The 18566-nt window shown below is 40.6% G+C and overlaps 1 protein-coding gene across 4 annotated transcripts in view; it reads left to right on the plus strand.

The window, feature by feature from the left end:
- Positions 1-5153: 5153 nt before the first annotated feature.
- The window catches only part of SELP (selectin P), a 33927-nt gene continuing 20514 nt past the window's right edge, over positions 5154-18566 (plus strand). For all 4 annotated transcript variants that reach the window (XM_081299776.1, XM_081299777.1, XM_081299778.1 and 1 more), the window contains exons 1-6: positions 5154-5404; positions 12431-12521; positions 14046-14432; positions 16511-16618; positions 17080-17265; positions 18227-18412. In XM_081299776.1, coding sequence (XP_081155902.1) covers positions 5402-5404; positions 12431-12521; positions 14046-14432; positions 16511-16618; positions 17080-17265; positions 18227-18412 — 961 coding nt within the window. In that variant the 5' untranslated portion in view covers positions 5154-5401. The remainder of the gene's footprint in view (positions 5405-12430; positions 12522-14045; positions 14433-16510; positions 16619-17079; positions 17266-18226; positions 18413-18566) is intronic.

The raw sequence follows: 18566 nt of genomic DNA on the forward strand, positions 1-18566 counted from the left end.
ATTATTACACATATGAAGCATAATTTTTCATTTCTCTGGTTGTACCCAAAGTAGATTCACACCATTCATGTCTTCATATATGTACTTAGGGTAATGATGTCTATCTCATTTCACCGTCTTCTTTTCTTCTTTGTATAGTGTCCTTGTTTGGTTCTGGTATTAGGATGATGGTGACCTCATAACATGAGATTGGATGTATTCTCCCCTCTCCAAATTTTTTAGAATAGTTTGAGAAGGATTGTTATTAATTATTTATGTTTTGTAGATTTCAGCATTGAAGCCATAAGATCCTGGGCTTCTCTGATTCAATCTCCTTACCTATTATTGATCTGTTGAGATGTGATGTTTCTTTATAATGACTCTTAGTGGATTGTATCTTCCTAAGAATTGATCAGTTTCTTCAAGGTTATCCAATATAATGGTTCATAATTTTTCATAGTAGTCATTAAATAATCCTTTGTATTTCTCTGGTATCAATTATAATGTCTCTTTTTCACTTCAAGTCTTCTCTTTTTGTCATGGTCTAGCTAGGAACTTATTTATTATATCTTTAAAAAAAAAAACAACTCTTAGTTTAACTGACCTTTTCTCTTGTTTTTCCAGTTTCTATTTTATATATTTTTGTTCTGACTTTTATTATTTCCATCCCTCTACTAATTTGGGGCTTAATTGGTTAGATTATTTATTTGTTTTTTTTTAATTTTAATAAATATGCTTCCATTTTTGTTTGTCTCAAGATACTTTTAAATTTTCCTTAAATTTATTCTTTGACCCATTCATTGGTTGTTTAGGCACACATTATTTAATTTTCACATATTTGTGAATTTCTCAAAATTTCTCATTGCCGAGTCTAGTTTCATACCATTGTTGTTGGAAAGATTTTCAAATTATTTCAAGCATCTCAAATTTGTTAAGACTATGTCTAACAACAATAAAATAAACAAAACAAAACAAAACAAAACAAAAATAAAAAAAATAAAATAAAGGTGGAAATTACACACACACACACACACAAAAATTTGTTAAGACTTGTACTATGGCCTAACACATGATCTATCCTGGAGACTATTCCATGTGTATTTGAAAAGAATTTGTATTCAGCTGCTGTTGGATGGAATGTTCTGTATGTGTTTATAAGTGTCATTTACTTTAAAGGGTAGTTCAAGTCCATTGTTTCCTTATTCATTTTCTGTCTGGATGATCTGTCCTTTGGTGAAAGTGGAATGTTGGAGTCTTCTTCTATTTTAAAGTTACTGTTTATCTCTCCCTTCAGATCTATTAATATTTACCATATATATTTAATTACATTGGTGTTGGTTGCATATTGATAATTGTTTTGATGAACTGACACCTTTATCATCTTGTAATTACATTATTTGTCTCTTTTACAGTTTTATATAGTTTCTATTTTAGCTGATATAACTATAGCTACCCCTGCTCTTTTTTTGTTTGTTTGTTTCCATTTGTATTGAATACCTTTATACATCCCTTCACTTTCAGTCTTATATATCATTAAAGGTGAAGGAATTCTTTTATAGGCAGAATATAGTTGGGTCTTTTTCAAATCAATTCAACAACTCTATCTTTTGATTGGAGAATTTAATCCATTTATATCCAAGATACCTATTATGATATAAGGGCCAAACTTTTGTCATTTAATTCATTTTTTTTTCTGGTTGTTTATAATTCCTTCTTCCCTAGTGGCATACTTTAATTCCTCACTTTTTTGTTTTGTATATTTACAACAGGTTGTCACCTTGTGGTCACCATGAGATTGATATAAACACAACAGGCTATTTTAAGCTGACGCAACTTAATTCAGACCACATAAAAAATTCTATTTTATGTTTTTAATGTCAACATTTACATATTTTTATATTGTATATACCTTAACAACTTGTTGTCACTCTAATTACTCTAATATTTGTCTTTTAACCTTCATATTAAATACGAGTGATTTACATACCACCATTACAATATTAGAGTATTCTGAAATGTTCTTACATTTGCTAATGAGTTTTATACTTTCCTATGCTTTCATGTCACTAATCAGCATCATTTTTCTTTTAGCTTCAAGAATTCCCTTAAGCATTTTTTATAAGGTAGGTCTAGGTGATGAACTCCTTCAATTTTTATTTTCTGGAAAAACTGTTATCTCTTCTTTGTTTCAGAAGGTGAAGTATTCTTGGATGACAATTTTTCCCAGTCCTTTGACTATATAATCCCACTCTCTCCTGGCCTGATTCTACCAAAATTCACTAATAGCCTATTTTAAATTGCTTTGTATGTGATATACTTTTTTTTCCTGCTTCTTGTTGCTTTCAGCTTATTCTCTTGGTCTTTGATTTTTGACAGCCTGATTATAAGTCTTGGTGTAGTCTTGCTTGAATTGAACTTGACAGAGACTTTTGAACTCCCATGCCTTAATATTTTTATATTTCCTCAGATTTAGGAAGTTTTTTAGTATTTATTTCTTTTAAATACACCTTCTGTCCCTTTCTATCTTCTTGAAATGCTAAAATGAGCATGTTAGATCTCTTGATGCTGTCCTATAAATCCTGTAGGTTTTCTTCTTTCCTTTTCATTCTTAGTGCTTAATCAAGTCTCTTGTTGAAACTTTCTATTGCATTTTTTTCCACTCATTTTATTTTCACTCCAGAATCTTTTTATGCTTTCAGTCTCTCCATTGAAGCTCTCATTTTGCCATTTGTTGCTTTTCTGATTTTGTAGAATTGTTTTACTTCATTCTCTTCTATGTTTCTGAGGCTCTTGAAAACAATTATTTTGCATTCTTTGTGATGCAGTCCACATCATACCTTTGGAGTCCCCTCCTGGAAAGTTATTGTGTCCTTTTGCGGGTGATTTGATGATTTTTTGTTTCTTTTTGCCTTGCACTAAGCATTTGGTAGAGCAGCACCAATTCCAGACATAAGAGGTTGGCTTTAATGGAGAAACACCTTCCATTGGGCACTTAAAGAGTAGCCACAGCTTGGGGGCCAGGGGCACACGTGGGCTTGAGAAGTTGTGGCCTTGGTCTCAATCCCACAGTGGTACACACATTTGCTTCTTGACACAGGGAGGGGAGAATGTACAGCCATCTCCTTCTCTGGGGTTTTGCAGTGGATGTGGCTATTTCTTTAGTGGCAAAATATGCCAGTATTACCTGGGGATTGGGCCACTGGGGGCCACCATGGCCAATCCTGTTACGTCTCTGTCTTTCTTCTTGTTGCTAGCTGTGTCCAGACACTTTAGATATGCTAACCTCACCAGTGATCTTTTCTGTGTAGATATTTTCTGTTTGTTTTGCTCCATTGTAGTGCTGAAGATTTTTAAATGAGCTTCTGAGACCTTCCAGTATATTCTGATTTGTGGGTAAATGTCTAATATTTTTTGTGGGGGGGGATGAAGGATGATATCTTATACTTCACCATCTGACATCTTTTTGTTTTCCTCACTATAATTTAATATTATTGAACTTAAAAGCACATTATTAAGAAGAACCTATCATTTTACATAACACTCTCCCTCATCCCCAATTGAATGAATGAATGTATATATGCATATATACATACAGTGATACATATATATACACACACATTCATATATATATTTATATATGTATGTGCATATACATGCATTGATATGTATAATATGTATATTTCAATGACACAAAAAATGGCTAGAGAATAAAACTAAGAATGAGGAAAATGGAGGCAAGTTTCATATAAATATTATCTGTAATTAAATACCAATACTATATAAGGCTTTCGTTGTACTTACAGCATGGCAGGTATTGTTCCAAACACATTAAATCATTTACACTTCAGTGTCTTTGGTGACTCCTACCCTGATGTATTCACAGGGCTGAGGAGATAGACACAGAGAGGTCAGGAGCCTGCCCAGCTCACACAGGCAGAGGAGCCAGGCAGTCTGGCTCTAGGGTCCGAATTCCCAATCCCTGCCTCGTGCTGCCTTGGAGGTCCCCATTCTTTCCTCTCCCTCAACTTCCTTTACTCATCTAAAGTCATTCTTCATGACTATTTCCTTTGTCAGCCTTTCTACTTTGACAATGTAATTAATCCTTTTTTCCCAGTCCCAAAATATGTAGTGAAAATTCTGCCTCATAGTCCTTAATTAATCTTTACCTTCTGACTTTCTTCCAGATTTTTCCACTTTATTCCACTTTTAAATCTATAAGAGACACCTATTTGCACGCTGAGACAATCGTGGAATGAATAAAGAATATCACTTACAACTGACAACTAGAACTCCAAGAGGATACATTGAAGTTGCAGTTTTTTGACTTGCTACCAAATACTTGATAACTGATTTTGCTGTCTGAGAACAATCTGAAAAGTAGTAATAATAACCAACATTTCTTGTATGAAATATGATATGTCAAGAACTTTGTAATGTTTTGAACAACCAATAATAAAAAAACAAAATTTCTTGAGTGCCAACTGTGTACTTGACATTATTCCAACCCCTCTCCATGCAATAACATGTTATAGGATTAAATAAAATGAAATTATTACTTAATCCTATCACAACCTTTTGAGGTAAGTTCTGTTGTCATCATTCTGATTTATATTTGGGAAAACAAAGGTGTAGAGAGGTTAAATTTGCCTAACAGTCAGAGGTGGAGACAGGATGGGTCTCAAGCAAATTACCGGTTGTTCCAGCAGCCATTTGGTCCAACACACTCCATGAGAAGAGTTGTTCAGGCACACATTATTTAATTTTAATAGCCATTCCTCTTTTATACCTTCCCCCCCCCATAAAAGAAACAGAGTTCCTGGTGAAAGAAGCAGAGTTCCTTTTAAATCCATATCAATTTTATGTCATTTAAAAACTGTTCCCAACAATCTTCTCCAAGCACCAAAAATCCCTCAGTGGATTTTTCCTTTACTATCTAATTTTTTTTTTTTTGCTTCTATTTTTGCTTGGTTCCCTCAGAAGTCTACTGCAAATATAAACACTCACTGGCATTTCACAATAACTGGAATTGACACTAGGACTTTATGATTAATACAGAAGTCTCCCAAATGTATGACCTTTCGTTGGGACTCACATTGTAATCAAAGGAAACCTGCTCTGGGGATGCGGGTCTGTTCCTGCGTTGCTCAGCCTGGGATGTCCAGGAGTGAGTCACACTTGCCCCTGCCTCCAGACATCTCCATGGAAGGGGTGACCCCTGCCACTTTGGCGACTACTAATTTACAAGCTGCCGCACTGCTCCTGCATTATCATCGTTCTGACTTCATGAGAAAGTCTATGGTACATTTCTGGAAAGCGAATAGGAAGTTGTATTTCTAAGCAGTCTGACACTGAGGGAAGGCAGCAAGACTATAAGAAGTGTGGGCTGGACAGGAGGCAGAAAGCCAGCAGAGCCGCAGAGGAGATGGTAAGTTCACTTTTCTTTTGTGTGGGAAGTCGATGATTTGAAGTGGTTTGGGGCTTAATATGGGATGCAAAGGTTCAGAAGTGAGGAAAAGCAACATCCTTAAGAGTTGAGGTTGTTTCCATTTTACAAATAGAAGCCCTGCGGTTTACAAAGGCTGGGTGTTTTACCTAGGGCTGCACTGTTAGTCTTGATGTCAGGATCTCAGTCCGACCCCGGGTTTTTAGTGCTGTTCTATACACCAGAACTCACAGGGACCCTCTGGGAGTAGATCTTGGTGAACCTGCCATCTCCTTTTCCAGAATCACTCCTCTCTGGGATAAATGGAAGGCTGAGCAATGCCCTAGGGAAAGCCTAAACTGAATGGTTCCTAATCCTGAGTCCTTGCATTTCTTTCTCTAAGCACTAGGAGTTTTCTGGGACTGATCTGAAATCGGTTTCAATTTCTACCCCAAGAATCTATCCTGCTATATCTATAAAGTGGATATAATAATAGTATTCTGTAGTGTCACTATGAGGATTAAATAATATCATAATTAATAGCACTTAGCTCTGAGCCTGGCATATAGGTGATTAGAAAATTTTAGCTATTATTGAAAGAAATTTTTTTGATGTAGAGTGGAGTTTGGGATCTGGGGAAGATCCAAGATAAGTAGGCATTTTTGAAGTCAGAAATATTATTCTAGATATAAAAACATGTTTAGGGTAGATCCAATTTTACCCCCAATTTATTTGGGGTATCCCACATAGTCCCAGAATCCAAAGTCTTCCAGTCTGTGGCTAGGGAGGAACCAGACAGGTCTATGCTTTGGATACTTTCTATGGGACCAAAGAAGAAAGTAGTGCTTACATCTGGTCTGTCCCACTTCCCTTCTTTACTATAACACATTTTTCAATGCTCCTAATGAGGGTTTTCCACATTGGGGAAATCAGGGAAAAGAGGATGATGAAGATTCTCAAAAAGGAAGGAGCTGGAGCCCACCCTAAGTCAGAACCACAATGACATAAGAGTGTGGATTACTCTTGTCTTATCTTTTGCATGTCCTATATCTGAATTGGACAGCTTGAAAGAGCAGCTGTTCCTCTCTCCCTTCTATTATCTTTGGTGCTCTCCTTTATTTCAAAGATGTAAACATATTGGATCAGGTATTATTTTTAGGATTCTGATGGAAGCTACAGTTCTTCCCAGATGAAAATACAAACATCACATAAAAAACCCAACCTCTATAGACAACCACAGGAGGTTCCCAAACCTATGTGTGGATGCCAGAAGAACCCCACCACGTTGCCTTCTATGCTAAAGCTCAGAAGCTTCTCCACTAGCATCCTGCAATGAGGCTGGAACTCCAAAATGAAGAGCTGAGGAAAACAGCCCTAGACTTGCTGTACTATTTCAGCAAAGCCCTCTTCCTTTCCCCCACAAGCCTGTTTGGTTCTTAGGATTCAGGAACCTCAAAGTGCCTATGTAAGATCTGCATCATGTTGAGCATGGCTTTAATTAACTCCTAGGACCTGAGAAAATGAAGAGAAGGTTTATCTGGTGGGGTGATTTCAATCAGAGAGATCTAAAGAAGCTCTTGGTTGGGATTTATAGTTCAGTTATCGATGTTGGTCAAGGCTTTAGTGAGCTAAGGAGCAGGTCTGAATTCCCTTTCCTCCATACCTGTTAATCACATTAGGTCTGTGGCTTCCAGTTCTTACTTTTCTTTCCATGATCATTTGTTACAATATAATGACCTGCTTCACCTTCTCTTGGACTTAGAATGTGCATCTTCAGAGTTCTGTATTATGTGGAAGTTTATTAGTGAAATCTTCAAAAATCAAAGTGACTTTACTACATAAAGGTGCTACAGAGATAAGATCCAACCTACCTATGAAAGCTTGGTTTCATAAATGACATTCGTTACATTGTTTTCTTGGTGTTTGACCCCTCTGATGGAAAACCAAAGCAGAAAGTTATCAAAATCAAATGCAGAGCAAATCCTTCAAATTTGCTGGGGAGCCCAGCTATGGTCCAAAGTATATTTTAATTTTAAACTTATGTACGTTATTTTATGGGTTTTAGTGCTGTTCTATATACCAGAACTAACATTTTACCCTCCATAATAGCAGTGAGTAGTCTAAATTAACTATGTTCTTTGTTTGATTCAAAGTGTTGATGTCCTGGGACCCTGCTGTCTTAATTATAATTTACTATTTGGCTTAGAGACAATCTATTTTCTCAGTGTATTTCATTTTCTACAGGTAAGCTGGGGCCACTAGTATCTGTGCCATACCATCACTACCACCAACAACGAGATATTAAAGCTTTGCTTCCAACAGATTATATAGATCTGCATCCTCAGTGACTTTCATATTCTCCTCCCTCTATGCATTTCCAGGGACACAGCCCAAGTCAGGCCCTCTAACTTCTACTAGGACCATTGTAATAGCTTCCTTTTTTTATAGCTCAGCCTTCCTGCTTCTAATTTATTAAAAATACCACTATTAGATTCATCTGTTCATGACACTTCTCAGTTTATAACCCTACAATTAGACTGCTGATGCTACTGGTATTTGAGACCCACAAGATCTAGCCCTAAACTACCTTTTCAATTAACATCTAAGACATGATCATTTTCAACATCAATCAGACCACACTGCTAATCTTATAGTCCTCCCTGTATTCTTATTGCACTTAGAATAAGATCTCATCCCCTTGTTTGGCTTCCAAAGTCTAGAGTGACCCATCAACTACCTTCTTGTGTGTTCTTCCCCCACTGCTCACTCCACTCCAACAACATGAATGTCTCTACTTTCCCTGAACACTTCACTATGTTACTATGGTCCCATGTTACTATGGCCTTTGAATCTCCTCTTTCATTTGCCTTAATGCTCTTCTTCCTGCTTCTCACTTGGTAGGGTCCCCACCCACCCACCCGCCCTGGTCATTCTGCTATCAGAATAACCATCACTTCTCAGAGGAGGTCTGCCTTGGTCTTGTTGTCTTATGTTATCCCCCCACTCACTCTATCACATAGCCCCATTTAAATTCTCTGCCTACCACTTATTGCTTACATTTTTCACTTATTGTCCTACATTTTTCATGTTTGTTGTTTAGTACTATTGTGTATTTCTTGGGGTTTGTTTCATTGTCTATCTCCCTAAATAGAATGTACATTGAGTGTATGAGGATAGGAATTACGTCTGTTTTCATCATTTTAGCCCTGATCCCTAGAAAAGTGTCTAATATATTTTAGGCACTTTAATCAACAGTTTTTGAAATAAATAATGGGAAAAAGTACAGTCAGTAACAAGGGTCACCTCTTTGGTATGGAGAAAGAGGTTGTTGGGCTAGCTAAGCTCCTTAGAGGTGGAGATGTAGACTTAGGGAGCTGGGCAGATGCAGATGAAGACAGTGGTCTGGACAAAAGAGCAATTTGATAGGCGGTGCATTCTGTAAATTACAAAATGTTTTATTATAAATAAATTGTAGAATTGTAAGAAGGCAGGGAGTGATTGAGGAGTAATGGTAGGAAATGAGAATAGAGAAATAGGAAGAGGCAAGCATCAATAGGTCTTGCATGTGTCATCTTAAAGGGTTTGCAGGTCTTGCTTAGGGACCATGAACAACTGAAGAATTTTTAATATGAAATAATACACTCATGTTTTTGTATAGAAATAACATTCTGATTGCATTTTGGAGAAAAACATGGATATAGCTGATCTAGAGGAAACAGAAGCCAATTAGAAGAAGACTGACCTGGTCCAGGGAAGAAATATTGACATCTATCTTGGCACGTTTGTCATCAAGTGGAAGTTTAGAGAATGGCCAGGTCTCTCACCAGAAATGAAGTCATGAGGATCTGATGACAGATTGATGTGAAGGTTTCAGACAGGCAAAGTCTCTTCATCCTCCCTCTCTGCTCCCACTTGATGGAGCATTTGGGGTTTCTGTGGCAGGAGATGGGGGCAGCTGGTCAGTGATGCTGTCAGTGAGAGCATACCTCCTTTATGAGCTTCATGTGGTGCTGGAGCCTCACAACCAGTCCAGAGGGTTAGGCTGATTTTGCTCTCTCCACCTCCACTTTTAAGACTTGTTTCACTTGAATGTCCACCAGACTTCCTGAGACACACCACTTATCCCCACTTCCTACCTACATGGAGCTAAGTCCTGCTCATGAACTCTCACATGGGATGTCTGAGAGTCAGCCATCATGTCCTTGTTTCTCTCACCCTCACCTTCAAACAGAATGAGACAAGGTGTCAGTCCCAATGTTTTCCAATTTAGCACATTTCCATCTTCAGCCATTCCCTTGCCCATATTCTTTTCTTTATTCATTCATCCATTAATACTTATTAACCATTCGCTCCACCATGGCTAGGGGATTCAGACCTAATCCTAGTCCTTGCTCTTGAGAAGCTCCTGCCAGCTGCTCCCTCCAGGGCTATGCTCACATGTTGGCTTTGCATTTTGATTCTAGATCTCATGTTCAGGAGATGGGTCAGAAATGGAGATGCTGATTGGGGTCCTTTGACAAACAAGACCATAGGAGGCGTAAGGAAAAGAGAAGAACAGAAGAGAAATAGTGCCATGAAGGCAGGAACTCAAGGAAACATTACCTCTGCAAATGAAGGCAGAGTTGGGGTAAATTCAGAGAAGACTCAAAAAAAAAAATTGCTCAAGACATTAGATAAGTATCCAGAGAAGAGCCAAGGGCAGTGCTGTAAGCAAAGGGAAGTATTCAATAGCATATATTGCCTCAGAAAGGTCATGGAAGATAAGGGTAGACAGTCTTCATTTGGTTTGGTAATTAAAATGCTAGTGATGACATTCAAAAGAGGTAGGCGGGAGGGGCAGTGGCTAGAGAGCAAAGGGGGAAACAAGGAGGTCAAGATGCTCCACTGTAAAGCAAGGAGAGAAGGCAAGACAAATCTGGGCAGATGGCCAGAAGGTCAAGGGAGGGACATTAACTCTTTCTCTACATGCGCAAAGCTGCGGTCTGCAGCATGAACAAGTAGAGCCATGCTTGCCAGCTTTGTGGGCCACGTGGAAAACCATGGGTGCCTACTGGTCTCTGGTTCCCCTTTCCTAGGAAAGGGGAGGCAGAGGGAAAAACATTTGCTTTGCCCCCTCTTCACCTTGCAATCACTTCTAGTTCTTTCAAAAAGCAACATTAAAGATAACCAAGGTGCTTAATGAAGGTTTACAAAGGCACAGGATGTTATTCTAATGACCCACTCTCAGATTTCTTTTCAGCAACTTCCAGTCTGAACCAGGCTGCCAGAGAGCATTAAAGATTAGCAGAGCATGTGGCTGCTTCTCCTTGAGAGGCATTTCCTTTTGTTTCAACACAACTTGCTTAGTAACAGGACAGAGTCTTAACTCTTTAGCACCCTTGACTCTTTTACACCTAGGAGCAAGGCCTCACAGTAAATAGGAGTTAGATTTTCCTTGGGAAGGAGGGAGTGCTTTTAGGCACACTGGTTTCAGGAAAGGATATGTGCAGAAGTAAAAAATCTGAATACAGACTGACACTCCCCTTGCGTGTGCAGCCCTGTGAAGACTTCTTCTGCTATGGCATTTGGAATAGGATCTGGGGTTTTTGAATAGAATTATAGTACTATTAAATAGAATTATAGTAGCTGGTGATACAACACAATCTAGAGAACACTCAGTGGATTTAAACCGCCATGAAGGGATTCACCATACTTTCTGTGCAAGTAAACATGATATTTCTCAGCATTTGATCATGGGTCCTGCACATGTCAGCTAATTAGTGTTCTGATTTATAAGAACATGAAATACTTTGATAAATACTTATCAAAGCCAATATCTAGAAACCCCTAGATGGAGAGTGCTAGGCTTTTTATACACGACAAACCCACTGTGCCCTGTGTGAGTTGTATCCCTCCTGGTACCTGGCCAGGCTGTAAATCTCCCCACTTCCCGCCTACACTGTACCCCATACCTGCATCAGCGTCACTGCAGCATGGGCTGTGGTAATTCAGAATTTTTATACAGGAGGAGTTTTAGGTGACAATTTGAATAGAAGAGTGGTAGAGCTGCAATTGTACAGCAAATGCATTGTTCTTATGGTGGTGGTGGTGATCGGGGCTCTGGAGGAACACTGGTACCCCGCTCAGCTTGGTTACCTCACACACTCTTCTACCCATAACAGCAGTGCCACATGGATTTGGAAGCCTGGAGGTTTATGAAGGTAAAGAGTGGAGCCGACAGAGCTCTTGTTCCAAAGTCAGCGTCTGCTGCTGTCATTTTGAGTGTTACTTAGATGCTCCAAGCTTATGGAACATCCAAGTACCATATGAGGAAGCTGGAGAATATGAGCATTTCCAGAACTCATTTGTCTAAAAGCACTTTTTAAATGTTAATAGATTAAATAAAATCTTAACAGAAGGAAGCCCATGAAAAATAATAGTTGTTACAGATCCAAGAGGAGTAGACTTATTATATATATTATTAAATATTAAACATATATACACATATGTATACTAATCATCAAATAGTATTATAGATATATGCTGAAATAGTAAACTAAGGAGATAAAATATGGGTCAATAATACAAAATATATCATATAACAACACAATATGTTGCTCTGTGGATCAAAGAATAGGTTAGACATTCTATGTAAGGATCAAAAAGTTCTTGCATGACTTCCTATTATTCTTTGGAATGACATACCAGTTCTGAAAGGAATATTATTGCATAAGAATAATGACAGCCATATTCACATTTAAGTATGTTTTCCTCACATGAATATTAAAAATGTATCTTAAAAAATACTGATGGCATGAAGCTGTTACTCAATAAATACTTCTTGAATGAACAAAGAAATGAGCTCTCCTTCAGTCTTTTACAGTGCTCATCTAGAATTGCAGAGCAGTGAGAAACAAGAAGGGGGCAGAGGAATGGGACCACCCTCCCAAAGGCAACAGAACTATCTCAACATCATGATTACTAACTAAATTTTTTTGTCACATTGGTTGTATACAGATACTATAAGAAAGTTGTCTTTTCTTGTTTCAGGCCAGCTGCCTAAAAGCCATCTGGATCCTAAGATCTCAGAGAGTGGTCTTTGGAGCTGCCCAACTCCTCTGGTTTGGTGCTTTGATCTCTGGTGAGGCTGACTCTTCACCTGGCCCTGAGTAATAGGGTAGAGCCCAGAGCTAAATGAGAGATGTTAAAAACTGCAGTCATGGAACACTGCCCAAGCCCAAGTTCCTGGAGGAAAAATGCATCCACTATCATCACACCTCTGGTGGGAAAGGCACCAGAAACAACATAAATGGATACATTCACAACACTCTATACACAGGCCCACAATACTTCTAGTGACTCCCAAAAATGTTTGAAGTTTTTAAAAAATAATTTTCTTTATAGTCAAAAGAAATGCTTTAGTACATAAAATTACTATATACATCTCTATATTGCCTAGAGTCCATTGAAGCCATGATGCAGCCCTGACTCTGTCAGAATCAAATCTTCATAATGCCACAGCGGTGTCAGTGAGGGAGGGAAAAGTGTGCCGGCCTTCACGCAGGCAGCAGAGAAACAAGGCCTTATAAACAGGAAATGGAGCCATTTCCAGTGCTGATTGCTTGCATTGTACACCTCTTCACAAGGGAACTGGCCCCTTCTGCCCCCTGAGCTCCTGCAGGCTACAATAACAATGCTTTGCATCACAGCACCTGCATGTTGCTGAAGGGCACAGTCTTACCGCACTTGATATCACAAGCAGTCACAAAGAAGGGCCTGTTCTAAGAAGGGATTAAGCAGACCTGGAGGAAGCAGAGTGATTTATACAACAGTAACAGCCAAGCTGAGTGGAATGAGCACGAGGTTACAAATCAGGAGACCTTCTTTCTAAACTTGGCTCTGGATCAACCTATTGTGTGTGTCACTTGTTCAATAGGTAAATTTATCAAAAGCCTATTAAGGGCTAACCTCTTTCTTGGTGTTCAGGACCCAGAGCTAAAAACAAAATAGAAAAAAAAAAAAGGACCACCATTAGGGATTCTCTGTCTAGCACATAGGGACCATAGCATAGCATAGCCACACAGAGAAGGGAGGTAGTGGAAGCCTGGAGGAAGAAACCCAGAGCCCACCCATGGAAGTCAAGGAAAGGTGGGGATGCAGTTTGCCGGGCATAAGAGTTCAGGATAGCCAGGATAGCAGGAAGACCCTGTGAAAAGGCTAAGAAAGTCAATGTAACAGGCAATGAGACTGGGCGTCCCAGACCACTGAGCACCTTATTTCCCATGTAAAGAGAGGGAGGATCATATTGTACATATCATTTAATTTGGGCTTGGACAAATTACCTAATATGTCTCTTTCATTTTTAAAAGGAAAGGAGTAAATTAGTTGAACTTTAAATTCCCTTCCAACTCTAGCATCTTCTGATTTCAGGTCTTTAACATTAAGAATCTTCAGAAGAGTTCATTTTCCTAATCTGATTATATGTATACTTCTAAATAAAATATGGAAATCACTCTTTTCCCCTAAAATAACTACATTAGACATAAAATAGTCCTGTTTGGCATTCATCCTCTGGACAGGAATTCATCTGATTATGCACAGTGTACCTCAGACCACAGCCTGCTCTGGTTAGGGATGCTAACCTGGTCCTCTTTCTTCATTACAGAGCTAACAAACCAGAAGGAAGTGACAGCGTGGACCTATAATTACAGTATAAAAGCATACCCGTGGAATTACTCCCGGGCATTCTGCCAGAAATACTTCACAGATTTAGTGGCCATCCAGAATAAAAATGAAATTGCTCATCTCAATGAAGTCATACCCTACTACAGCTCTTACTACTGGATTGGGATCAGAAAGATCAATAATAAGTGGACCTGGGTGGGAACCAAGAAGGCTCTCACGGAGGAGGCCGAGAACTGGGCTGACAACGAGCCCAACAATAAGAGGAACAACCAGGACTGCGTGGAGATATATATCAAGAGTCTGTCAGCCCCTGGCAAATGGAATGATGAGCCCTGCGGGAAAAGAAAGCGGGCCCTGTGCTACACAGGTAGGGCCTGCATCAGTCTGGTAAAGTAAAGTGCTTTCCCGGCTGGTCCACATGACCACTGAGTCAATAGCATGGAGTCACAAAGTCAGGGTCATGAAAATGAGGAGTGAACTGGTAAAGTGCTTTATTGAGCATCTCAAAGAACACAGGCTCAGGAGTGGAGAAAACTGGCTGTTAGGAAACAAAGAGAATTCCATATCGAACTCACCCTTGTCTTTCTATGACTGATGATGTGGATGCTCAGGAGACTTGAGTTTCTTAAGATAATGGAATATCACAGAATCAAAGGTAGGATTGGAAACCTATGGTTGTGGCTACCACTGGCTGTTTCAGTATGCCACTGTTTCCCCTTCTCTTCAACCCTCAACATCTATTTTCCCAAATTTTGTTTTGCAAAAAATTATAAGACAGAAAATAGATTGAAAATTATTGGCATGATATCATTCCTCTAACTACAAAAATGGTCAATATCACTCACTGGTACAATGTCGCTTATCTAAGTTCTTTTCTAAGTGAGGTCTATTCCACCAGCATGGTGCCCTTGGTGGATGATGCCATTGATGGGTGTTTTGTCATCAAAGAGGTAGAGGGTATAGGAGCCTTCTGTTCTCTGTGGGAGACAGATGAGAAACAGTCGTGTACTACAACAAGAACTTAGGTTTGTTGAAATAAATCTCTAAATACCAAGATTTTTTAGACCTGAGAACAATTTATTGGGGGGGGAGAGAGAGATATTGATTTACTGAATCATCATTATTGTCCTCCTGTTATTATTGTTAACCTGTCAGGAAGCCTGAATTGGGATAGAATAGAGAAATCTAGCTGGGTTTTGTTTTGTTTTGTTTATTTTCATTCTTACAGCACTGATATCTACTCTCTAGGAAGCAAACCCTGGATGTTCTGAGATCAAGGATAGAGGCATTGCTACTGTAAGGCTCTGTTGGGGTCAAGGTCAGGTGTACAGGATGCAGGATGTGAACAGAAACTCTACCTACCAGCTGCAGCTGCTCCTGCATCTTCTCTCTACTTGGAACCCTTCCCAGGCCTCAGTGCAGCCTCACCAAACTCACTGGCTGCTGTGGGAATTTCCTCCTATAGAATCTTGCATGATTTACAGAATCATAGCCTCTCAGAGTTGAGAGGGGACATAGAGATGATCTAACATAACCCTCTACATGATAGACAGATTTCCTCCAGAAATCTACCACAAGGAGTGTCAACATGTAGCTAGGCTCAGTGCAAAGGAAATGAACACCAGAAAACAGTCCAGCCACAGACCTTATCCCAGCTATGACCCCGTTAAAAAAAAACAGCACCAGTAGAAACAACACCAGTAAGAACATTCTCGGTGCCTTTGCGGCATCAGTTCTAACATGAGCCTTCTACCACACGCATAGACATGTAAAGAGTTTTTTGTAGGAAAGAACCCGTGGCCCCTCTCTACTCTGTCACCTGAGGGCACAGACGTCGTGAAGAGGGCTTGAGAGGGCAGCCATGTGTGCACTCGTGAAACGCCCTCTCTCAAGACGGTTTCTCTTAGCCATGACCAGTGTTAAACATCACACGTGGCTTCTCTGCTCCTCTACCCATGGTGTTGGACATAGATTAGAAGAATACAAAGGTTGAAGGGATCAGGCCATCACACTGGGCAAACTGGACCCAAAGAAGTAACTAGCCTCTGGTCACACAGTGAGGAGGCAGCAAGAGCCAGGATGCAGGTGGGTGTGGCCCTGCCTCCCACGTGGCTCCTGTCCTCCATGCAGCAACATCTGGCCCGAGACATGAATGCCCTTGGTTAGAATCCACAGCCCATTTTGTAGCAGGTCGAGGAGTTCCTCTGTGCACACATGTCAGGCTCGCTTGTCCCCTGTGTCCACATGCAGCAGTACCCTCCATAGGAAACACCTGATGCAGCATGAAATGGACGGTGCGTAGGGTGCCTCTCACAGGGAGTAGGCTGGCTCTCCAGCTGATGCTGGACCTCTGTCGCCTGCCTAGCTCAGTCCTGCCTGAGAGAGGCCAAGCTGGCCTCATCTCCTGTGAGTGCCGGTGATTCTGACCTTTCTGTATCCATGCAGCCTCCTGCCACGACATGTCCTGCAGCAAACAGGGAGACTGCATCGAGACCATCGGGAACTATACCTGCTCCTGCCACCCTGGGTTCCATGGGCCTGAGTGTGAATATGGTGAGGCTGCCACATTGTTGATATTATTTTAGCCATTGTTCTTAGGCAAAGGACAGTGCCACGAAGTAAACCACCCTGAAGACTCTCCAGCAAATAGAGACTGGTCCTAGGCCCTTCCCATTGTCTGTCTATTTCACTCAATTGGCTCTAGGCAGTCTCAGGAAAGTCACCTTATTCATAGAACATTCATTCATAAAATTTCAAAGAGGAAAAGGAAAATGATCAGGAAGCAAGACAAAGAGAGCCCTTTCAGGCTGGCTTTACTTGATTGAAATGAAAACCAGTGAAAGAATGATCATTTCCCAAGATGCAGGTGATAAAAAAGAAGCCAAGGAGAGATGGGAAGCCTGTGTGGGAAGCCCAGAAAGACAGTGGAGCAGGCCACACCAGTCACTACGGCTTGCAACAGGCCCAACAATGTCTGTAAGTGTACAATGAAAACACCATGTCTGTCCCCGCAGTTAGAGAGTGTGGAGAATTCGGCCTCCCTCAACACGTGTTCATGAACTGCAGCCACCCTCTGGGACACTTCTCTTTCAACTCACAGTGCACGCTCCACTGTGCTGAAGGGTACGAACTGAATGGACCCAGCCAGCTGAAGTGTTTGGCTTCTGGAATCTGGACACAGAAGCCCCCACAGTGTGTAGGTGTGTAGTCGTCTTCCTTTCCATCCTCACTGTCAACTTGAAATTCAGGGATGGGGGCATGAGCTTTCTCCATTAAAAAAGGTGAGAAATAATGAAGATCTACATTAGATGGAAAACTCTAGTTATCTTTGTTATTTGTCAACCAGAGTAACAGTGACTCTGATTTTCATGGTGCCTTGTGCCTGTAGAGTGATGTGGGCAATTCTTGATTCTCAGCAAAAACATTACAAAGGGACTCCTTTCCATTTGGTTATAATGTAAGCAAAGTAAAATGATGAAGATTGAGGGACAATAATTGAGCATTATTCATTTGATAACTTTAACTTGTTTCTGTAAGTGAAAAAGAAGAGATCTTTCCAAATAGCTATTGAAAGTACCATCTACCCAAGGCCAGTGTGTAAGGGAGCTTCAGGACATACAGGGTGTATAAGGGTCACTGCACCTGGTCCTTGCCTTCATTGCACCTGTAGAAAAAACTGGCCAGAAGATGGAGAAGATGGCCAGAATTGCCAAAATATAACTGTCCTTCGAGCGCTGCTGAGCTAGACTGGGTAAATCTGGCTTGGGAAAACAGTGTCAGACTAGAAAAATAGGAGGCTGATTTTACTGTTGAAAATTAAAAGGGCTTCCCTTCCCCCAAACTCACAACCTACAACAGCTTCAGAATGGCCACATTCTTAAGGGATAGTGTCTATACTCTGAGTGGCACCAGAAGACCTACTGGGACAAATTTATAAAGACATAAGGAATAGAGGATGCTAAGTATAAAGCTTGGAGCAGTGCTTATTTTAAGAGACTCAGGCCATGCTGAGGACAGGAGCTCTGAGTCTGGACAACAGGTCTCCTGACCTCCCACCCTCCTAGCTCCACTTCTGTGTCCAGAGACAGCCCCACCACTGCCCTCCAACTGTGGACATCATCCTCCACCTTGAGGGTCTCTTATCCTTGGTTGTCTCTCCAGCTGTGCAGTGTCAGCACCTGGAAGCCCCTGACAACGGAACCATGGACTGCCTGCATCCACTCGCTGCCTTTGCCTATGGCTCCCGCTGTTCATTTGAGTGCCATCCTGGCTATCGAATAAGGGGCCTGGACACACTCCGCTGCATTGGCCCTGGCCAGTGGACTGCGCCCTTACCGACCTGTGAAGGTAGGTTTTCCTTAGCAGCCCCCGGTGCACCCAAGAAGGCGTCATGGCACCATAGAAGGAGCCAGGACTCTTAACATCAGGGTGACCTCCCTCTAGGCCCTGACTCAGAAGCAGGTTGTTCAACCTCCAGGAGCCAAGAGATGTCTCATCTGTG

The sequence above is a fragment of the Spermophilus citellus genome (genome assembly GCF_964194105.1).
Source record: "Spermophilus citellus genome assembly, chromosome: 6".
NCBI lineage: Eukaryota > Metazoa > Chordata > Mammalia > Rodentia > Sciuridae > Spermophilus > Spermophilus citellus.